General features: G+C 40.9%; 2 protein-coding genes across 2 annotated transcripts; one reads left to right on the forward strand and one right to left on the reverse strand.

The window, feature by feature from the left end:
* Window positions 1-961: 961 nt before the first annotated feature.
* Window positions 962-4,246, reverse strand: LOC129817113 (gap junction epsilon-1 protein-like). Its single transcript, XM_055872058.1, has 3 exons — window positions 4,223-4,246; window positions 3,606-3,788; window positions 962-3,207 (listed from the first exon to the last, which is right to left on the reverse strand). Exons 1-3 carry the CDS (start codon window positions 4,244-4,246, stop codon window positions 2,812-2,814), a joined length of 603 nt encoding a protein of 200 aa, XP_055728033.1. The 3' UTR covers window positions 962-2,811.
* A 2,082-nt stretch (window positions 4,247-6,328) lies between these two features.
* On the forward strand, window positions 6,329-21,941 carry nmbr (neuromedin B receptor). Its single transcript, XM_055872729.1, has 3 exons — window positions 6,329-7,197; window positions 11,990-12,335; window positions 19,314-21,941. The coding sequence occupies exons 1-3, from the start codon at window positions 6,797-6,799 to the stop codon at window positions 19,695-19,697; spliced, it is 1,131 nt and encodes a 376-aa protein (XP_055728704.1). The 5' UTR covers window positions 6,329-6,796; the 3' UTR covers window positions 19,698-21,941.
* The last annotated feature ends 2,804 nt before the right edge of the window (window positions 21,942-24,745 follow it).

Here is a 24,745-nt window from a genome sequence, read left to right on the forward strand (position 1 = left end):
TATGCGGAGTCGCCAGAAAACGCTAACTTCTGTTTTTCAGGGATACATTATTTTCAACCTAACTTTCGTTCCCCTTAATATTCAAAGTGGGACCTCTGCTCAAGCGTCGTTCTAAGCCTACTACATTAGGACAACTTTTCCCCAAGCAAATGCATGGGGCTATCATGAACATAGGGTATAGAAAAAAAACTGAAACAGGGCATGCAGCTGTAACAGTATAGCTTCCGTCCCTCTCCTCACCCCTACCTGGGCTCGAACCAGGGACCCTCTGCACACATCAACAACAGCCACCCTCGAAGCATCGTGCCACAAAAGCCACGGCCAAGGGGAACAACTACTTCAGGTCTCAGAGCGAGTGACGTCACCAATTGAAACACTATTAGCGCGCACCACCGCCAACTAGCGAGCCATTTCACATCGGTTACACTCACCCCCCTTTTGTCCTCCTCCTTTTCCGCAGCAACCAGTGATCCGGGTCAGGGCACCAATGTAACAGTATAGCTTCCGTCCCTCTACTCGCCCCTACCTGGGCTCAAACCAGGGACCCTCTGCACACATCAACAACAGCCACCCTCGAAGCATCGTTACCCATCGCTCCACAAAAGCCTTGGCCCTTGCAGAGCAAGGGGAACAACTACTTCAGGTTTCAGAGCGAGTGACGTCACCGATTGAAACACTATTAACGGGCACCACCTCTAACTAACTAGCCATTTCACATCGGTTACACAGCATACCTCTTATTGTAGGATTGCTTTGTCAATACAGCTTTTCAATACAAAAAAGTAGCAGCATAGCACCACCTCTAATAAAATAAAAAATCTATCATCTCACTGATACTTTTTAGATGTAAGAAAGTGTTCGAGCTTTACCTAAAAAGCAGCACAGACAGATTTTTCAGAAACAGCACATTGCAGAACAATATTGTCTGAACATAAGAGGGTCATAAAATGTGCCCCTTTTATTAAACAAATGTGAAAAGTTGTATGCATTTTTATGAAGTACATATCGGAAAGTCAAAACAGACAAACTAGATGTAATTAAATGCATTTCAATTACCCTAAGAAAACTAAACAATGCAACTAAACATTAGTTAAATCAAAAACATACAAAACAAATAATATGTCCTTGTGGTGTATTTCATGATGTAGGATTAATTACTTTGTCAGCTAGATATTCATAGTTGTATTGAAACCTGGAGTTTCTGATTAATAAAGATGAACCTGAAATTAGCTCAAATCAAGTTAACATCTTTTTTAAGCATACAATCTGCAGAATTTCAGACTGAGTGTATATCGGAATTAGCTTGCTAACTAATTGATCCCACTTCCCAAAAATACTCCTCAGATTTACTGACAACCAAATGAATGACATTGCTTCTTTTAACAGTTACCTCAGCTTATTGTACAAAATGTAAGAGGCAAACATTAAAACCATCCATCTGTCACAAATACCAGAAATCAGTGTGCCATATTGTACCTGAGATGATACATTTAGCTGAAAATAATAACAAAAGTTGGATGGATGCCTGATAATAACATACAGATACAAAACAAAAGAGGTAATCATTTTCAGTACGGCTACAACACAGGGTTAAATCAAAAGCATTATACTACATGCTATGAAAAGTGTCTTAAATCAGTCAAATATGGGTTCTCCATACACACTGTGACCAGCGCACTTATCAGCAATTACACTTAAACCTACAATGGTTTGTAGAACTGCATGATAAATCTGGGAGAATGGAAAACCTTTTTTTTTTTACTGTTAATGATATCATTCCTATTTACAGTATTTCAAAACCTTAATTTAGTAATCATCAAAGGAGATGTTCCAAAATCTTTCAAATTCAAACTAACTTGAGCACCTTTATATACTCCGGTTCTTCAATGAATACACATTTTCTATTAATGGAATACTTCAGGATTTTGACAATTAGGACCTTTATCCACTTCCCCAGAATCCATTGAACTCGTGGATACAATTTGCATGTCTTTGAGGCCAGTATGACAGAGGTTAGGGTAGTTTTGTGAGTCAGTGCTAACTAGTGTTAGTGCAATGACTGGAAGTCTGCTAGCATGCTAGTAGATACCCATAGACTTCCAGTTACTGAGCTGACGCTAGTTAGCAATGGCTCGCAAAACGACCTCTAACTTCCTTCATACTGGACACAGAGACATAAAAATGGTATCTACAAGTTCATCTGGCTCTGGGGATCTACATAAAGAGCCTCATTGTCAAAATCCAAAAGTATCCCTTTAATAATTTATTATGACCTGAACATATTAAAGACCAACTATTATAATCAAATCTAAGCTTCATTAGGATACATTTTTGCCTTCCTTTTTTCATCTGTAGGCCTAGTTCAATGCCTTAAAATGAATCCATTTTTGCTTGTGTCGTAGGGTATTAAGATGTTAACCTTGATGACATGACATTGGCCATATGTTAAACTGGACAATTAGACAACATTATATGTCTATAGGCCCCTAAGAAGACTACAACAATGCTATAATACTTTTCACTGGGTACAAGTACTATAATCTTTCATAACAGGTTTCTTTCTTACTTGGGCCAATGATTGAAAGCTGCATACGATACAACTATATCCTTAGCCTACTGACAAAAGTAGATTTAAATCTGTGTTACTTAATTTTAACAATGGGATTATGGAAAGAAGTGTCTTTGCTTGTCAACTCCCAACAAAAAAAGCAGAGGTATGTCGTTTTCGGCCTTTGTGTCCATGTCAGACCTGGATAAGACAAACAGAAATTTGAAATATGACCTAGAACTCTGTAGCAAATAACACACAGGTCATTGATTGGTCAAATAACCTAATCTCCTACAGAGTATCTCAAATATCTCAGCAACACACAGCAGCAACGTGATCACAGTGAAAGTGTACATTGCACTTAAAAATATGGTCTTTTCAAAGTGTTCCGGCACCATGCATTTGGTGATGTTGAACGTCTTTTCTAGGGCACTGGCATCACACATGTAGAGTGGGTGAACCTGGAAACCAAAGAGATGGCTCTGTAGCCAAAAAGCGATGACTTCCAGAATAATTCTTAGTAGGACAGAGATTATGTAGAAGACAGTGTATATAGGTCTCTGAAGGATTTCCTCCTGGTCAATGTTTTTACAGGCAGCATAGAGATGAAATACAGCTCCAGGGACTAAAACAGTTACCAGCTGCAATGCCCAGAATACCTGCAAGCAGAAGAACATTATGGTTATGGTCAGATTAGTGGTAAAACAACCTATTCACAAGTTCACATTCAATAACAGCTAATCTTTGAGTCCTGTCTGTTCATTACTTTGTTATTCACATTGAATAAAAGCACATCTTCGAGTCTGTCTTTTCATGACAGGAATAAGATGTTTTGTCATTTGACTGGATGATGTGAAAAGTGCACGAAAATCCTTTGTTCCCATATCACCATGGCATAGTGTGCAAATGGGTGATCTCTGATTCTTTACCGGTACCATTTATGGGATTAGCTCTCAAGCACTGTTTGCTGATTCTGACAGATTATAAAAGGTTTCTGAATAGTTGGAAGAGATGGACTTTCTCATGTGAAATCATTTAATGCAGGAAGCACTCTTACCTGAGGTGTTATAGGCCTAAATTGGTTGTAACAGTATAGGTTTAACTCCCTCCTGTCTGGATCACAGCTGAAATGGAGAGCTTCATTGCCATAGACTGCAAAGCCCAAGACGCCCAGAAAGAACATCCGAACAGAGCCAAAGAACAGGGTGTGGAACTGGCCTATCACCGTCGGAGGCCTGAGCTAAAACACAAACAACACACAAACACAGAAAAAGGCTTTAAAACAGCATTTGCTTGTAAAAAAAAATGTTAAAAAATCAATGTGTGAAAACTGATTGAGGAAGCATGAGTATGATTGTAATTTAATGAATTACACAAACTATCAAAACAGCTTGGAAAGGGAGTAATGAACAGATGAAACGTTTGGAATGCATCCTCAATGACAATAGCAGATGGACCAAATATTATCAGATTTAAATGGAACAACTACAAACATGCTTATAACTCAGTAATGCATGGAGAATGGCAGTAATAGGGTTATATTTCAACAACACACATATATTCAGAGAGTAGGACATTTACTATATTTACACTCTTATGTAATTCTGAAACAAATACAAGTCTATCCACTTTATTATGCTACAGTCAGAGAGATAAATAATTCAGAGAACTCACTGGGCTCAAAGTGACCACGACCATCGTCCAATATTCTATATATTCTTGGTATCACCATACTTACACATCCTTCGTAAAAGTTCTTAATGTAGTTTAAAGACATGACTTTGCTGCTATTCTCCCAGTTAAATTATATTGTAAACCGTGGCCCTCATTGCCAATATGCTGGCATCAGGCAAAGCCCACTATAATTCTGAAGCTCCTAATGACCTTTTGCCGCTGAAAGCCCTTGTCAATGCATATTTGTCTTTTATCCGCGGTGCCTTCATCAATTTACTCACTCGGTAGAAAAAAAACACAACAGGAAAGGGAAAACAAAGGCACGGGGCATGTGGTCGGCTCAAAACCCCCATTGAACTAAGTCAGCGAAAAAACTTTTGTAAAACACAATGGGGGAGAGAAAACAAAATAGTACAATACAATAGTGGCACCTGAGGGCACGTTATTTTGAGCGTCCAAATGAACAATTTGAGATGAAAATGGTGTTCGAAAGTTAGTTTTAGCACTACATCTAAAGAATTGTAATGTCAATTTCCACATAATTTCATGGATGACATTTGAAATGACAATTGTAAAGAAGTGATTTAGGACCTAGTAAACAACTTCTGACAAAATAAGAGTCAAAAACGAAATATTTAAGCTAATGTTATGTCATTGTTATCATCTTGAAATCAGAATACTGTGACATATTTTATCTGACTTGAGGCACACGGAAAAGTTATGAAAATAACTTTACGCAATTTCTCCCTGTTGCAACATCGCGGTACACACCCTGCACTGTAAGTACTTCTGGAAGATCATTCACCAAATTGTCCCAGCCTCGGCGAACTAGAGCAAAGACACAGCAGACAAAAAACGACATAATAAACAAATCAGGTAATGAAATAAAGTCCACACACCAACCATAATCCAGGCGGAGTGCTGTTCATTCCCCCTCTCAATCAGAGTTTGGGTCCTAAACTCATGCCACTCTTGCGCTCCCTGGGAGATACCTGCTGGAAGAGTACCATGATGGATGCGTTTTTTTAACTTAAAGTGTTCTTGTGTCAGAGATCAAACAACAAACCAAAAAACAAAGCATCAGTGAGATCAGGCTTTGTGGCAGTTAATAGAGAGCACAACGGACAGAGGCACTAATTACCTAAATAAAGCTAACACTGTCTCGCAAACATCCAGTCAGAGGGCAAGTGGTCCACACGACGACGCAAGCGCATAGCTGTCGCTGTCCTCTTCCGTCAGCGTAAAGCCACACAGCCTACCGGAGGGATATACCCCAAACAAGCACGCTATGGAGTTTATCATATGGGATAATAAAACGATACGATTTCATAATAGACTCGTTTTTAGTCAATTCAAACATAAGGACCAAGCACATATGCTATAACTAGAATAGCCTACAACTACATTAACTAGATGAGTGGTTTGAATTTGAATCGGTTGTACGCACAAACTGAGAATAACAGTAGCCTAGACCACATTGATTATGGACATTCTCAATGGCACATTGGCATTTAAGGCAGTTTTTTCTGTGATAGGATAACACCTACGGGATTTCTAGTCCTTGCCATGTCATTAAAACACTTTGAAATGCAACTCACAGCCATACCCATTTCCATTGGCACTGTAGACTGCTCTGTATAGATGGACAGTGACGGATAGATAGAGTTAGCATTGAATGACTTCATTCATATTAATCAGTCATGGCAAAGTACTGTGAATATTTCATAATTACAAATGAGATTTTTCGATTGTATTAACTTGGAAATACTCAACGTGCCTCTGTCTCTCTCGCTCTCTCTATCTATCTCTGTCTTATCACTTCAAATTGACATTCAGCATTGACATTCGCCTTTCTTTCGGGCTTTTATTTAACCGCTGTGTGGGGAACAGGTTCGTTTATGTTCTGATTTATGTCACTCGCCCCAATAGCCTCTTCTGGTCTGTGTAACTTTCCCACTCTCACTGCTTTCCTGATTACGTATTTATTTGATTTATCCCTCCCTCCACTCACTTCCCCTGGTGGCTGGTGACTCAAATAACGACATCATACAGCTCCTATAGATAAGGGCTGGCTGACAATGAAATACCTGTGCAGGAGATCAAAATCCCGCTCAGTTTGCGTTTCGAAAAATGGCATTGGATTTTCCTTAGTAGACTCAAAGAACAGCTCATCCTACTTCACAAATGTTTACAAGCACAGCTTTCTGATCCTGAACGTGAAATGGGTATTTGGTGCTTGTTTACTGAAATCCAGTATAGCCTATTAGTTTATTCCGTTTATAGTCAATCAAATTACCACTATGAAATAGTATGTAAGTAGCCTTGACAATGGTACACATCATATGCAAAACTGGTGTCAATTATATTCCGTCATCGGTGCTGTATGCGTGTTGAAAAGTGCCTCCTTCTTTTGCGCGCCAGTCAGTGTGGCTTCAGTCATGCGTTTTAGCACCCCGGCCGTTTCAGCACTTTGTTGGAGGGACAGCTCCCGCGCCTCAGACCTGCTTTGGCAGATGGTCAACATCTTCCGTGCCATTTCAGCAAAGTGATCATTGTACAAATCCCCGAGTAGCAATGGACGACATTTTAGATAACTTATCTTTTACTGGACATTCTGTCTTTTATAACTTTACTAATGATTGGATACCTGATGGAAGGGAAACTATTGATTTTATTATACGATGTGTCATACCGACTGTGTATATTCTGATCATAACGATTGGGTTGTTGGGGAACATTACCTTGGTTAAGATTTTTATCACCAACAGTGCAATGAGGAGTGTCCCCAACATATTTATTTCGAGTTTGGCAGCTGGGGATGTTTTGCTTTTGGTGACTTGTGTTCCAGTGGACGCGTTCAGATACTTCTTTGAGGAGTGGATCTTCGGTGTTGTGGCTTGTAAACTAATACCGGTCATTCAACTCACCTCAGTCGGAGTCTCAGTGTTCACTCTCACGGCTCTCAGCGCTGACAGGTAAGATCAAGAGTAGATGAATGGGAAGTATTCTTATTGCCAATATTTTTTTATGTATACCTAATTGCAAATGTTAAGAATAATTAACATATGTAATTCATGATGATTCATCAATTGTTATGGTTATTTTTATCGACAACACAAGTTTTATCATAATTCAATGCTGTGTAAATGTCACTGACAAATCTGTGGATATTTTGATTGACAAATCAAGTGTGGCCTCAGAAATGTTTAAAAGGAATCAAATAGTGTACACCTGCTGGTTGTATTGACTTCAATAAGCCTGATTTGGGTTATATTGTTTTATTCTGGAGAGACACGGTTAGAACGGCAATTTATCTTCCCTGGAAGTAGCATGAATGCTGAGATTAGAAAAAAATGGCACTGTACATTTGTCAAATCACAAGAATAAGAGTATTTTGAGTTTATTTCCAAAACACTATATCCACTGTAACGGCGGTCCTCCTCCTCTTCGACCGAAAAGGAGGAGTATTGAGGGAACCAAGGCGCAGCGAAGTTTGAACACATATTTATTTAACGAAAAAACACGAACTTGTATAAACTAACAAAACAACAAAACGTTGAAGACAGACCTATACGACGAACTTACATAAAACAATAAGAACGCACGAATAGGACAATAGACTACACAAACCGAACAAACCGTAACAGTCCCGTATGGTGCAAACAATTACACAGACACGGAAGACAATCACCCACAACGAACACTGTGACAACGCCTACCTAAATATGACTCTTAATTAGAGGAACGCCAAACACCTGCCTCTAATTAAGAGCCATACCAAGCAACCCAAAACCAACACAGAAACAGAAAACATAGAATGCCCACCCAACCTCACGTCCTGACCAACTAACACACATAACAAACTAACAGAAATAGGTCAGGAACGTGACATCCACACATTTTTCACTGTTGTGTTTTTTCAACAGAAATGATTCCTTATGAGTACCTTCATGTGTGTGCAAAATATTACTTCATAGATTTTAGGTGTGTATTAAAATGTTTTTTTTTCTTCTAACAAACGCTATATTTTAGCTGGAATGAATGTTAATATGCTGAATATGTATCTGTGATATGTGGTTGTCTCAACTAGCTATCTTAAGATGAATGCACTAACTCTAAGTCATTCTGTGTCTGCTAAATTACTAAAATGTCAAATGTTAATGTTTTACATACATGTCTCATATTACTGTATTTATGATTTTTTATATATTTTATATATATGAAAACACACAAATCTCTTTCAGAAGTTCTTTAAACATTTCAGAAAATGTACACTACCGGTCAAAAGTTTTAGAACACCAACTCATTCAAGTTTTTTTTTTTTTTAACTATTTTCTACATTGTAGAATAAGAGTGATACATCAAAACTATGAAATAACACATATCTAATCATGTAGTACCAAAAAAGTGTTAAACAAATCAAAATCTATTTTATATTTGACATTCTTCAAATAGCCACCCTTTGACTTGATGACAGCTTTGCACATTTTTGGAATTCTCTCAACCAGCTTCATGAGGTAGTCACCTGGAATGCATTTCAATTAACATGTGTGCCTTCTTAAAAGTTAATTTGTGAAATTCCTTTCCTTCTTAATGTATTTGAGCTAATCAGTTGTGTTGTGACAAGGTAGAGGGGGTATACAAAAGATAGCCCTAATACCAAGTCCATATTATGGCAAGAACAGCTCAAATAAGCAAAGAGAAACGACAGTCCATCATTACTTTAAGACATAAAGATCAGTCAATATGGAACATTTCAAGAACTTTTTAAGTTTCTTCAAGAGCAGTCGCAAAAACCATCAAACGCTATGATGAAACTGGCTCTCATGAGGCCTGCCACAGGAATGGAAGACCCAAAGTTACCTCTGCTGCAGAGGATACGTTAATTAGAGTTACCAGCCTCAGAAATTGCAGTCCAAATAAATGCTTCACAGAGTTCAAGTAACAGACACACCTCAACATCAACTGTTCAGAGGAGACTGTGTGAATCAGGCCTTCATGGTCGAATTGCTGCAAAGAAACCACTACTAAAGGACACCAATAATAAGAAGAGGCTTGTTTGGTCCAAGAAACACGAGCAATGGACATTAGGCGGTGGACATTTGTCCTGTGGTCTGGAGTCCAAATTGGAGATTTTTGGTTCCAACCGCCGTGTCTTTGTGAGATGCGGTGTGGGTGAACGGATGATCTCTGCATGTGTCTTTCCCACCGTAATGCATGGAGGAGGAGGTGTTATGGTGTGTTTTGCTGGTGACACTTTTTGGGATTTATTTAGAATTCAAGGCACACTTAACCAGTATGGCTACCACAGCATTCTGCAGCGATATGCCATCCCATCTGGTTTGGGCTTAGTGGGACTATAATTTGTTTTCAATAGGACAATGACCCAACACACCTCCACGATGTGTACGGGCTATTTTACCAAGAAGGAGTTTGATGGAGTGCTGCATCAGATGACCTGGCCTCCACAATCCCCTGACGTCAAACAAATTGAGATGTTTTGGGATGAGTCGGACCGCAGAGTGAAGGAAAAGCAGCCAACAAGTGCTCAGCATATATGGGAACTCCTTCAAGACTGTTGGAAAAGCATTCCAGGTGAAGCTGGTTGAGAGAATGCCAAGAGTGTGCAAAGCTTTCATCAAGGCAAAGGGTGACTATTTGAAGAATCTCAAATATAAAATATACAGTATTTTGATTTGTTGAACACTTTTTTTGGGTTACTACATGATTCCATATGTGTAATTTCATAGTTTTGATGTCGTCAATGTAGAAAATAGTAAAAATAAAGAAAAACCCTTGCATGTGTAGGTGTTTTAAAACCTTTGACTGGTAGTGTTTATATAGTGTTTTGAAAATAAGCTCTTCATGTTGTATTCCATAAAGAATGAGGGTGGCAAGCCCAGTTCAGTTGTATTCAGTTATCATCAGGCATTCAGGAGGAGTCATACAGAATAATATGCACAGTGCATAATTTACTGTCTCAGTGTGTATGATTAAAAGGGCAACCATGCCTGAATCTTTGTTTGGGACTTTAATTTGACCTAGCAGACCATTTCCTCCCCCCCACATACCCTCACCAAGACCACTGATGCTTGGACACAGTGACCTTCTCAAGTTACCATTCTATATGAAAATACCTGGTCTGACTCTGGTCTGGACATCAATATGAAAGTATAAATGTTTTATTATCATATTAAAGTCCATGGGATTCTCTCATATAAATAATACCCATTGTGCATGCCATTATAGCAGTCCAAAAATGGTACAGTGCTTTGTAATGACCCTTTCTATGACACAGAACGTAATATTTAGCTCTATCAGTTGGTGGAAAAGTTTGGCTATGTCTATCATCACTGGAGATGACCATGACTTTTGGCCATCCCTGTCACTAGGGGCCATATGGTGAGATTGCAGTCTACAGTTGTTCTCTCTATGTTTTCCCTAGTCCAATTCAGCATGTCATTTTGTGGTGAAGAGCAATGAAAATATTTGTATGCTTACTCGATGTGAGGGCTTTAAATCATTTTATCTTATTAGCACTCACCTGGGCAGTGCTCCCAAGCATGATAACACAATAAAGTGGGATTACAGTGGTTTGTTCATGTAAATTCAGACAATAAACCCATCCTTGTTTCTCTCTGGTGCGGTATCAATGTGTCCATTTTCTGTGCTTGTCTGTTACTGCCTGAGGCAGCGTGGTCTATGACTATGGGGGATTTCTACACGGGCAGAGGGCATCGGAGGCTGCTGGAACAGCACAGTCAAGGGCAGTGTACAAACCTCCAACTGCCAATCGAGATTCTCCTCCAGACCAAACATTTCAACAGCAGAAATATCGTTAGAAAACAGTCAGGATGTGGAAAATCTTCTATCATTGGAACAACAAATCTCTTTATGCCCAATGGAGCGAACATCCTCTGTTGCACCCGCCTTTCCTATATTTTTCCCCATTGTTTGACTTAGCAGAACTTCTGCTATCCTCTACACATAACACTGAGTGTTGATTTACACGGGAGATCAGGCCAAAGTCTATTGATCAGCTTGTAAACATTTAGGTTTATATCAATATTAAGATGCACTTTGGAAGCGCTGCAGAAACACATTCTTGTTTCAGTTAAATCTTTATAATTTAATTTACTGGCAATTTTTGGAACCCTTGATCTCAATTCAAGGATATCATTATTTTGGGTGTTACGGTCAGGACATTCATTCGTTAGCTAGTGCAATCATCATGCACTCCATAGATCTTTCATGTGTATGTAAAATATCCCCTCTAACACTCCATAAAGCTTCTATTCGGTACTCATGGACTCAGAAATGCCTTGTCTTTGTCAAAGCCTCCTAACGTTAATTAGATTAATTAAATATGATCACATAATTGACATTTTATTTTAGACAAGGAAATTAGAACAGTAAGGACAGCTGGCCATTTAATCCCATTTGCATGGAAAAGACTGCTTTGAATCTAATTTCGTTATTAATATGAAAATGTCAGTAAAGGCTTCCCATTAACGTTAATTTGTTCTATCTACAATAATGCTTCACTGAGGTTGAAAAAGGTTTGGAGAGTCTGAAAAAGGTTTTGTGAGTCTATTATGTGTGAGTTGCAGCAAACCATCAAATAATTAATGATCACAGGTTCAATCATATCTGTCTATCACTGCCTCTGAGTGTCATGTCTGTCCTGATCCTGGAGTTTTGCTGTAGCCTTTGACACCAAGATGAAGCAGCATTCCATTTTTTGGTCTTGTGTTGTTGTGGTTTCAGGTACAAAGCCATAGTGAATCCTATGGACATCCAGACATCCAGTGCTGTGTTCTGGACCTGTCTGAAAGCCGTGTCCATCTGGGTGATCTCTGTCCTGCTGGCGGTGCCCGAGGCCATCTTCTCCCAGGTAGTACACATCCAGGACAAGAACGTGACCTTCACCGCCTGTGTGCCCTATCCCCTCTCCAACGAGATGCATCCCAAGATCCACTCTGTCCTCATATTCCTGGTGTACTTCCTGATTCCCCTGTGGATCATCTCTGTGTACTACTACCACATCGCCAGGACGCTGGTCAAGAGTGCTCACGACATGCCTGGGGAGATCAGTGAGCACACGAAGAGACAGGTAGGTAACAACAACAACATCCTGTTACTGCCTGTACATCAAACAAGTCACGAATGAGGTTTGACTGATACAGTTGTGGTTATTAGGAATGGCATATTAAGAACATTAGGTAACTTGATGGATCCATTTGAATTGGAAATTTGGAATATCTCATTCCATGCTTTTAGGGTACAACACATCTGTTGTTTGATAATACGGGTGTAGGGAGCATACAGTGCATTCGGAAAGGATTCAGACCCCTTGACTTTTTCCACATTTTATTACTTTACAGGCTTATTCTAAGATTGATTAAGTAATTTGTCCCCCTCATCAATCTAAACACAATAGCCCATAATAACAAAGTGAAAACAGGTTTTTAGACATTTTTGCAAATGTATTAAAAAAATTAAATAAAAATACCTTATTTACATAAGTATTCAGACCCTTTGCTATGAGACTCGAAATTGAGCTCAGGTGCATTCTGTTTCCATTGATCATCCCTGAGATGTTTCTACAACTTGAGTCTAGTCTACCTGTGCTAAATTCAATTGATTGGACAAAAACCAAGCCATGAGGTCGAAGGAATTGTCCGTAGAGCTCTGAGACAGGATTGTGTCGAGGCACAGATCTGGGGAAGGGTACCAAAGAATTTCTGCAGCATTGAAGGTCCCAAAGAACGCAGTGGCCTTCTATCAGTCTTAAATGGAAGAGGTTTGGAACCACCAACACTCTTCCTATAGCTGGCTGTCTGGCCAAACTGATCAATCAGGGGAGAAGGGCCTTGGTCAGGGAGGTGACCAAGAACCCGATGGTCACTCCAGAGTTCTTCTGGGAAGATGGGAAAACCTTCCATAAGGACAACCATCTCTACAGCACTCCACCAATCTGGCTTTTTTGGTAGGGTAGGCAGACGGGTCTGAACACTTTCCGAAGGCACTGTATGTAGGTCACATGAACCTTGGGGCTTGTTACATGAAATCCAGTAACCAGGTTTCCTGAAAAAGACCAAAACATTATTGCATGTTATAGTGCATATTAAGCTAGAGTGCACGTTGAGCTATAGTGCACATTTGAATTCAACGAAACTGAACAGCATCACACGTTTTCTCGCTATACATGATTTGTTTTATTTTTGACATAACCCCGGAAACCTAGTTACAGGTTTTAATGTGAAGAGGCTCTGGGTTTTAATGCAGACATTTCCATTTGTAGTAAAATACTGTAACGGATTTCCTCAGGGATTCGCAGGGATTCGACCAAAACGCAGCGTTGTGAAATGACATTATATTTATTTAAACAAGACAAAAAAACGAACTATACTTGATACTAAACAAAATAACAAAACGAATGTAGACTGACCTGAACGTAAGACCTTACATGCAACGAAGAACGCACAAACAGGAAAAACAGACTACACAAAAGAACGAACGTACAAACGAACCGAGACAGTCCCGTGTGGCGCAACAAACACAGACACAGGAGACAACCACCCACCACAATCAATGTGAAAACACCTACCTTAATATGGCTCTCAATCAGAGGAAATGAAAACCACCTGCCTCTAATTGAGAACCATATCAGGTCACCCTTTACCAACATAGAAACACATAACATAGACTGCCCACCCAAACTCACGCCCTGACCGACTAACACATACAAAATAACAGAAAACCGGTCAGGAACATGACAAATACACCAAGTGAATATTTTAATGTTGTAAAGGGCAAGTGGAGGAGCATGTCAAGATGTATCACTGATCGTTGCATTGATGCCTGATCTTTACTGTCTACAGAGATAAAAAATTATAGATCAGGGGAAAGAGGAAGTAAATTCTAAATGTAAGCAATGATCTGGTCAGGTACATTCATTTGGGCGTCCATTGACCAAAGAACATTAAACCAGACGCTGCTTTGCTTTAATATTTCATACAAGGTTAAGAACTTCTAACTAATCTTCAGACAAATGGGCTCAAATCCAGGTCAGTACCCAACCAAGAGCATGAGTAAGTCCAAAACCAAAACCCATACCTGTTACATCCGTTGTTCGAAGGAGACCAAGGTGCAGCGTGGTAGGCGTACATACATTTTACTTTATTTTTAAAATGACACCAAAAAACAACAAAACACAAAACGAACAAAAAGTTCTGCAGGGCTAGACAGCTACTGTGCAAAAACAAGATCCCACAAACTAGGGTGGAAAACAGGCTGCCTAAGTATGCTTCCCAATCAGAGACAACGATAGACAGCTGCCTCTGATTGGGAACCATACCCGGTCAACAAAGAAATAGAAAACTAGAATGCCCACCCAAATCACACCCTGACCTAACCAAATAGAGAAATAAAAAGGCTCTCTAAGGTCAGGGTGTGACAGTACCACCCCCCCCCCCCCCCCCCCCAAAACCTGACTCTATAGAGGATGGGTACCCATCCTCGGTGGCGGCTCTGGTTCGGGACGTAGCCCCGCTCCGCATGCTGTTCCCTCCGCTTCCGTGGATCCGGACCGTGGATCGTCGCCGGAGACCCCGGACAGTGGATCGTTGCCGGAGGAACCGGACCGTGGATCATCGCCGGAGGCTCTGGACTGGGAACCCCCGCCGGAGGCTCTGGACTGGGAACCCCCGCCGGGGGCTCTGGACTGCAGACCGCCGCTGGAGGCTCTGGACTGCAGACCGCCGCTGGAGGCTCTGGACTGCAGACCGCCGCTGGAGGCTCTGGACTGCAGACCGCCGCTGGAGGCTCTGGACTGCAGACCGCCGCTGGAGGCTCTGGACTGCAGACCGCCGCTGGAGGCTCTGGACTGCAGACCGCCGCTGGAGGCTCTGGACTGCAGACCGCCGCTGGAGGCTCTGGACTGCAGACCGTCGCTGGAGGCTCTGGACTGCAGACTGTCGCTGGAGACTCTGGACTGCAGACCGTCGCTAGAGACTCTGGAATGCAGACCGTCTCAGGAGGTTCCGGACTGTTGACCGTCTCAGGAGGTTCCGGACTGTGGACCGTCACTGCAGGCTTCGTGCCTTGGATCATCACTGGTGGCTTCGGGCCATGGATCATCACTGGAGGCTTCGGGCCATGGATCATCACTGGAGGCTTCGGGTCATGGATCATCACTGGAGGCTTCGTGCGTGGAGCAGGCACAGGGCGTCTAGGCTTGAGACACACACTGGAGGCTGGGTGCATGGAGCTGGCACATGATATACTGGGCTGTGCAGGCGCACTGGAGATACCCTGCGTAGAGCTGGCGCAGGATATACTGGGCCGTGGAGGCGCACTGGAGGTCTGGAGCGTAGAGCTGGCACAACCCGTCCTGGCTGGATGCTCACTTTAGCCCGGCAAGTGCGGGGTGCTGGCACAGGACGCACTGGGCTGTGAAGGCGCACTGGCGACACAGTGCGTAGAGCCGGCGCAGGATATCCTGGACTGAGGAGGCGTACTGGAGACCAGGAGCATTGAGCCGGCACAACCTGTCCTGGCTAGATGCTCACTTTAGCCCGACACGTGCGGAAAGCAGGCACAGAACGCACAGGGCTAAGGGTGGGCACTGTAGCACGGTGTGCAGAACCGGAAAACATGGTATCTGAACCGTGACCAAATCCTCATCATAATTACAGGGAGTTGGTTCTTGTTCCCACCTTTGCTTCGCTCACCACCCCGTGTGACTCCCCCAATTTTTTTTTTGAGGCTGCCTCTCGGGCTTCCGTCGTCTCCTTGATTCCTGGTTTCGTCGCCATTCCTCTCTCGCTGCCTCCGCCTGCTTCCATGGCAGGGTCTTGTCCCCTGCCATAACCTCCTCCCATGTCCATGATGTCCTCCACTCACTTTTCTCCCGGGCCCAGGATCCCTGCTCCTCCTGGCCACGCTGCTTGGTCCTTTGGTGGTGGGATCTTCTGTTACGTCCGTTGTTCGAAGGAGACCAAGGTGCAGCGTGGTAGGTGTACATTTTACTTTATTTTTAAAATGACACCAAAAAACAACAAAACACAAAACGAACGAAAAGTTCTGCAGGGCTAGACAGCTACTGTGCAAAAACAAGATCCCACAAACTAGGGTGGAAAACAGGCTGCCAAAGTATGATTCTCAATCAGAGACAACGATAGACAGCTGCCTCTGATTGGGAACCATACCCGGCCAACAAAGAAATAGAAAACTAGAATGCCCACCCAAATCACACCCTGACCTAACCAAATAGAGAAATAAAAAGGCTCTCTAAGGTCAGGGCGTGACAATACCCATCTTCCAATCAATGAGAAACTGACTCAGACCTGACCTGAATCTAAGTCATAATATATTCAAGTAGGTGGTTGTTGACACTGGCCAATGTGAGGCTGTTATCAACAATGAGCAATGCATAGTAAACAGTATTGATGAGTGGTGCTGGAAGGCCTCCATGTGTTGTTTTATTTACAGCTGTGAGGCAATAAGAGACCCAAGACCCAGCTATCCTCTACAGTAGATACCCAGTGAATCTGGTATAAATCTGTGCGACACATACGAGAAGCCTGGAGGATGACCAAATCATTGAACCTTCAAATGCACATTAGCTTTTACTGTCTCCGCCTCAAAGTAATCTGCGGCACTATATCCCCACTAATCAAAGTTATTGTCTCCAGATTTGTTTCTGTGCATTTGTATTTCAAATCAAATTAAAGGACTTAATCATTTGGGTGAACCCTTAAAATAGAAGAACAACACTGACTATTGATGGTGTGGTTGTGTACATCTCCTATTAGACAGGTCCAGGGGGATTGGGCTGCAGAGGCTCAAGTCTCATTTAGAGGAAAACTCTGATAGCATCTGCCTCTACTGAAAGGCATTTAAAGGTATTTAACACTAATTATATGACAAGTTGCATTAGCCTGATGAAAGACGGGATAGAGAGAGAGAGAGAGAGACAGAGATTTGCAGACCCAAACCCCATGATTCTGGTAATTGTTTGAGACATAATGAAACATTATTGGTTGAATCTCTATCTATCATGTCTAACAGACATGCACTTCGGAAAGACAGTTTCTATTCATGACTTTATGAAAAGCTATAGTAACAGTGGTCTTAAAGGGAAACTTCACAATATTTCAACTTCCTATTCATCATCTCCAGCACCACCCCAACATCAACATATGTGAAAATTGTGCGTTTCTATGTTTTGTAGAAGAAAGATACAGGAAAATACGTGTTTCCAATGACGTCATTGGTGTGAATCGTGTGATTTTGACCAATCGTGAGTATGCATTGCCTACTCATTGTCTACTAATTGCTTGACGATGTCATTGGAAACAGTTACCTTTCTTTAAATGTTTTACTACAAAACATAGAAACGCGACATTTTCACATATGTTGATGTTGGGGTGGTGCTGGAGATGATGAACTGCTGTACGGTACATTTTCAATAAAGTCTGTAGAAAATAGGCTTTCCGATAATCATCTAATCTTTATTTATTTTAAATCACTTTGGAATAGAGGATGGTCCCTACAATAGTTTTTGCAGATTTACAATTTAATATGAACAATGACACTGTCCAGGCAGACACTGCTAGTGAATATGATTTCAGACATGATATGTATGAATGTAAACATACAGTCCAACCATCTCCCTATGCCAGGGGTGTTATTGTGCTGTTATGATATGCAACAATCGCTCTGGAAGAATTCATTTGGCAGGCTTTCTACCCAAAAGTAGGCTAACACAGAAAACACTGTGACAGCATAATCAAGACAATATTAGTTAAGCCTCCTGTATTTAGAACTATGGCCTTGGCTACAGTCTGTTAACTTTCCCTGGCACACAGTTCCATAAATAAAACTCTCCTTGTCGGGTGTAGAAGTTAATAATAGGAATAGTTTATAATTCATACCCCAAACTTCTTGCAGAGACCAGCAAATACAACAGTGAATAACTTATTGTGACATGATAACAACAATGTAGAGAATTACATGTTTGGCTATGAAAGATTGTTGATACTGCCGAATCATAAGCAATGTTATTTAATTTTGACATCCATATCAATGTAGACCATCTTTACTGTCTAACTAACCAGATATAACAGCTTGCTATTGACTAGGATTCTAACACATTTCTGAATAATGTCTGAAGTCCAGTTCAATACAAGATATAGAGTGCTGATAAGAAGAAAAGTTGCTGACAAGTTAGTGGATTGTTCAGGTTTTTGTTGAAGAACATAAAAGGATTGTGGGCAAAGTGTCAGCATCACGTCTTGACAGCTGGCTGCCATTGAATGGCAAGCTAAATCATGACAATTACCCAGGATATAAAACCAACCCAGACTTGCATTTCAGAGCTCAATCTCCTGCTCACTTCACTGATGGTTCAAATAGGATGACAGCAGTACTCAGAAGCTGTTATCTGTGCTGTTTGTCAGACACTCTATGGGATGACATGTTGATTGGACTAGACCTTCTTGTTTGACATTTCTGCTCATATGATAAAAGGTTAGACAGTACAGACATCTCTGACCCTTCTGAAGAGTGCTGACTGCAGGGCACTTAAAGTACTGGTGGCTCTTGTTTGTTTTCCATACTTGATTGGTGTCTGGTACATACTGTATTGATACTAAAGGACAATAGCCATACAACTTGTAGCCTGTAGTCTGTAGCCTGTGCACTATTATTCAAAATACAGAAGAGAGTGATTTGGACACCTTTTATTATTTATTATTTATTTGGACACACTGTATTCTGTGATCCTTCTGGATTTTCTATTCTGTAATCCTTCTAGAGGGAAGCCTTCAGTATTTTATATTCTCTAGTCGTTCTGAGGGGGAGCTTCTGTATTTTGTATTCTGTAATCCTTCTGGAGGGAGGCCTTCTGTATTTTGTATTCTCTAGTCGTTCTGGAGGGAGACCTTCTGTATTTTGTATTCTGTAATCCTTCTTGAGGGAGGCTTTCTGTATTTTGTATTCTGTAATCCTTCTGGAAGATTGACATGGCTTTATGTTATATACTATGTATTTTCATACACTACATGTCTTTGTTTTCTTTTCCAAGATGGAGACGAGAAAACGGCTTGCCAAAATTGTTCTGGTTTTCGTGGGCCTCTTCGCTCTCTGTTGGTTCCCCAACCACGTCTTGTACATGTACCGCTCCTTCAACTACCGTCAGATCGACTCCTCCCTGACCCACCTCATCATCACCCTGCTAGCCCGGGTGTTAAGTTTCTCCAGCTCCTGTGTCAACCCATTTGCTCTCTACCTGCTGAGTGAAAGCTTCCGCAGGCACTTCAACAGCTCACTGCACTGCAAGAAGAAGCCCCATTACGAGCGCAACACCAGCTACCAGCAGAGCACCTCAGCCATAAGAATGACCTCTATCAAGAAGACCACCCCTACTGTCATCAATGGACATGGCAACAGGCAGGAGGTCTCTCTGTAGGTTTAGGAGTGGTAGGAGTGGCACCAAAAAAAAGAAAACGTGCAAAACTTTACAAGGTGGACTATTCTGAAAAGGACATGCATGTGTGCTCAACAGAAAATGCTTGGCTTGAAGCCGCCTTGTCTATACATGTCCCACAATGCTACATATGGCTGCAGATGAGATGGTCACATATGAACTGAAAGTATTGAACTGAACATGTTTGTCAACAAATCTGTCGTAAATACTGGTATCCACAATGTTCCACTTGTCATGTTTTTTGGTCAATCTGATGCATGTATCATTTCACAGAGTTTGTATAGATATACTGTATGCTGTCTGTGACACATACTACCCAAACTCCAAACCTAAAGAGCAGGCAATTTCTTTTACGACACGAAATCTGTCCATGCACTTAAAAACAGCATTATAATGGCTCCCAAGGGGGCACAGGAGTTAAGGGTAATTTCAACAAAAATCATAATGTCCCTTTAAGTAATTATTTCCCTCAAACATCTGCCTGAAAGTGGATAGAAGTGCCAAAGCAGACAGAGGGGACCACAGGAAATGTATGCTGGAAATGAAACCAACATTTACCAAGTGTTGATGGGAACCTGCATGCCACTATTGCAGAACAGTGAGATGATAAACACCATACACATTTGTTCATGAGATATATATTTACTTTGATAATGCCATTTCCTGTGCTATGTTTGAATGTTAATCTTCAGATGCTCAATGTTTGCTGTTTTGTTAAGTAAAACGTGTCCCAGTACGTTGAACTGCCAATGCTGCAACAGTGCTGTAGATTTTTTGTATAATATTGTGTTGTTCTTTTGCAAACTTTGACCATTCCATGCACAGCATAGCTTCATTGAACATGTAAAGGAATAAGCTCTAAGAATAGTGTGCTCTCTGAACATGATTAATCATGCTCAATTACAGTCAATTACATTTCAAGACACGCTTCTATACTTTGGCAACTAGTAAGTTTTTTTTAAACCTTTGGGCTGGATGTGTCAATGTGTAGTTCATTCATACATAATCTATGAGCAGAATTACTGTCTGACCTCAATAAGCCACGAAATCCCTAGTTTGAAAGCGACTGTTTTCTGTAGGCTGTAGGCTCCATTTTCCTCCATTTACCCCCACGTGGGCAAGCTCCGTAGCAATTTGAGTTCAGTCAATGAGTTTCAGCCCTTTGCCATTTGAGTGACAGTTAGCAACACGCACACACAGTAGAGGAAGAGATAGAGAGCAATGACGTGGGGCACATATCTGTACATGTGTGACGGAGTACGCAATATTCGGGGGACCACTTTTTGCTCCTGGGTGCTACTTTCAGAACTACTGGCTAAGAAGTATACAAAAGTACCAGAGAATATCTTTAATTACACTTATCACTCAGGAGATCATGATTACTGGATTAAACCAACTAACACGTTACACATTAACGTCATCAATCAAATCCTATTTCTTCCCCTTAAACAGAAAAACTGTCATTTCTTTACCAAATCAATCAGTTTAATAGGCTGCAAATGAGTCTTTTGCTCAATTACTGGCAAAGGAGCTGATCTGATGTGGAAAAAAGTGGAAAAAGATTAGAATTGGGCTGCCTAAATGCAGCCTTAGTGACATGTCCTGATACACTGATCTCAAGTGATAAGTCAACAGGTCCCTCACTGGAAAAGAGATCTGTGTCCGTAACAACAGAGAAAAGTAAATGGCTGAGTCTACAGCTATTTTCTATCTTCTGACCCCTTTTCAGTGCCGTGGAAATATATCTGTGTTATTCTACCATACTTCTCGATTCCTTAATCTTTTGTGATACCTTGAAACACTATGTACAATGTACAATGAAACATGAATTTGTGTTTGAAATGCTTCATCATATAAAGGACCTCGTCGCTATCAACGCAATGTGATACTACGCCCACCTCCTAATTTCTGTGGATTTACAATGTTTGTTGAATTGGAACGGGATCCTCCAAGGCTCCTGCTGTTTGTCTGTGATAATATATCCACAGCATGCAATACCGTCACAACAAATGTGAAAGTATGTCATGTTAAATGTGCCAGGTGAAATTGTCTGTGAACAATTGTAATGTTATGATATGTATGCTTTCATTCAAATTTGTTCTGCTTATGAATCACATATTATTTATGGAATATTGATATTTGACATGCAAATATATACTTTGTGTTGCTATTACATTATTACATATAATATAAATGTGATACAATTAATAAATTCTACTCACAAGATTTAGCCTGTTGGGTCTGTGGTATGCACCTACATGTGGTATGTCCAGAGATGTTTGTCTGTATGCATATTTCACATTCCTCCCCAACATGCATTAGTCTTATTTATTCAGGACCATACCAATGATAAGGTGAGCAACCTGTCTTTATTCATTTCAGAGAGCGCATGCAGTCAGACAAGAGAGACACAGCAGAGATAATGGATATGTTGTAAATAAAACACTCTTGTTAAAGGGGGCTTTATCTCCATCTACCTGGCCTGATTTGGTTTGAAATCGCAGTGGTTCATCTTGTTTTCATTTCCTTCATCATTTTCTGAATAGGGTGATTCCAAGTGCAAACACGGTGGGCTTAAAGCCATGGGAGGAGGGAGGTTGATGTCCTGATACATGAATATACTGTATGTATGCACTGATAGAAGTAGAGGGAAATGTATAGAAACCTGTAGTCTCGCGTTGCCATACCTCCAATATCACGTCGTTGTCACGCATCCCTTGGAGGTCTGGAGAAATTTGTACTGCAAAAACGTTTTGATTGGATGTTACATTTCAAGAACCCTCCCCCCATTAGCTTTTAGCTTATGATACGATTTATGAACCAGCACACCATTGTGCATCTATCATATGAAATACTACTGGGTTGGAAATACACTGAATTTTACTTCCTTATTCAAGTTTCAAGTTTTAATGTCACATGCACAAGTACTGTGAAATTCCTTTCTTGCAAGCTCTAAACCCAACAATGCAGTAATCGACAACTAAATAATAATAAGTAATACTAAAAATAACATAAGGTAGAACAAAAACATATATACTACTATATACAAGGTCAGTCAGTTCCAGTACCATACTTACAATGTTCAGGGATACTGGAGTGATAGAGGTAGATATGTATAGGGGTAAGGTGACTAGGCAACAGGGTATAAGATAAACAGAGTAGCAGCAGCTTGTGTGTGTGTGTGTGTGCGTGCGTGCGTGCGTGCGTGTTGGAGTGACAGTGTGCGTGAGTGTGCATAGAGATCAAATAAAATACAGTACAAGGAGAAATATGTATACAGTCTACTTTACAATCATTATTGTGCCACAACTAGGTGTTTGATGTAACATACACTCATTAATGTAAAGGTAACGCAATATGTGCATAATTTGGTCTCAAGTGTTCTTACTCTTAACATTTGATAAAACAGACCATTTCAAGCATTCATTTGCCACATGCATGAGAAGACAAGGGTGCATTAAGTAGCCACAAACAAAGACATATCCTCAAAGGTAGAACCTGTGAAAACATGTACTTGAATGATGGATCCAAAACACTTTCAGCATATGTGTCAAAAACAGGTCTGAAGTATGTTGATTTCTCTGGAAGAACCAAAGTCTGATTTGGTATGATACCACTGGTGAACATTAACTTTGCTATCAGCTTCATGGCCAGACAACATGGTGTGGAATTACTCCTGGCCCTATTCATAACTGATGAAAAACACAAAACATAAGTCACATCAAATTCAAATCAGTTATCCTACATGAGAACAGCATACTTTTTGCTAACGTAACTGACTTTTTAAAATATTTAGAACAAGCCATATATTCAATCCAGATATTCAAATGTTCATAACTATAGTAGCTATTGAGGCATGTCATTCCCGTTTGAACGTTACATGACCAGAATAATCTAATCAAAGCTTGTCGGTTAAATTGACATCAGTTGCCATTGAGGACATTATAATTCAACACATTAATATTGATGAAATAATTATATAAACTATGCATGACTTCATTTGATGCGTCTACATAGCAATGATGTTTTAAAAAGACCCATTCAAGTAAAGAACCAGAGTGCAGAGAACCTTGGCGTGACACTGGACGACACCCTGCCGTTCTCTGTAAACATCAAAGTGGTGCAGGTTCATGGTCTACAACATCCATAGAGTACGACCCTACCTCACACAGGAAGTGTCGCAGGCCCTAATCCAGGCACTTGTCCTTTCCTGTCTGGACTACTGCAACTCATTGTTGGCTGGGCTCTCCACTTTTGCCATCAAACCCCTGCAACTTATCCAGAATGCTGTAACCCACATAGTGTTCAACCTTCCCAAGTTCTCCCATGTCACCCCGCTCCTCTGCACACTCCACTGGCTTCCAGACGAAGCTCGCATCCACTACAAGACCATGGTACTTGCCTACAGAGCAGCAAGAGTAGCTCCCACTTCCTACCTTCAGGCTCTGCTCAAACCCCACACCTCAACCTGAATACTCCGTTCTGCCACCTCTGGTCTCTTGGCCCTCCCACCCCAATGGAAGGGCAGTTCCCTCTCAGTCTAGTCCAAGCTCTTCTCTGTCCTGGCACCCCAATGGTGGAACCAGCTTACCCTGGAAGCTGTGTCAGCAGAATCCCTGCCCATCTTCCGAAAACATCTGAAACTCTACCTCTTCAAAGAGGATCTCAAGCACTTCCCATCAAACCAACTCCTTGAATGCCCAACTCCTTGAATGCCCAACTCCTTGAATGCCCAACTCCTTGAATGCCCCACTCCTTGAAGTTTGCAGTTGTGTCTAAAAAACTATTTTGCGTAAAACATTTTTCTTTTTACCCTTTAGTGTGTGTACTTTACTGTATTTATACTTGGGATATCGCTTTTCAACAGTAAAAGTAAAAAAAACATAGCTGGAGGATTAATTAATTAATTTCCTTTGAATGACAAAGTGGCAGAAACACATAGGGTGCATTTGGATTGTTTCTGAGATGTAACTAAACTGAAATATGAAGCATGATTTATTAATCCATATTTATTGAAGAAACTCACAATA

Source organism: Salvelinus fontinalis, chromosome 20 (assembly GCF_029448725.1).
Source record: "Salvelinus fontinalis isolate EN_2023a chromosome 20, ASM2944872v1, whole genome shotgun sequence".
Lineage (NCBI taxonomy): Eukaryota > Metazoa > Chordata > Actinopteri > Salmoniformes > Salmonidae > Salvelinus > Salvelinus fontinalis.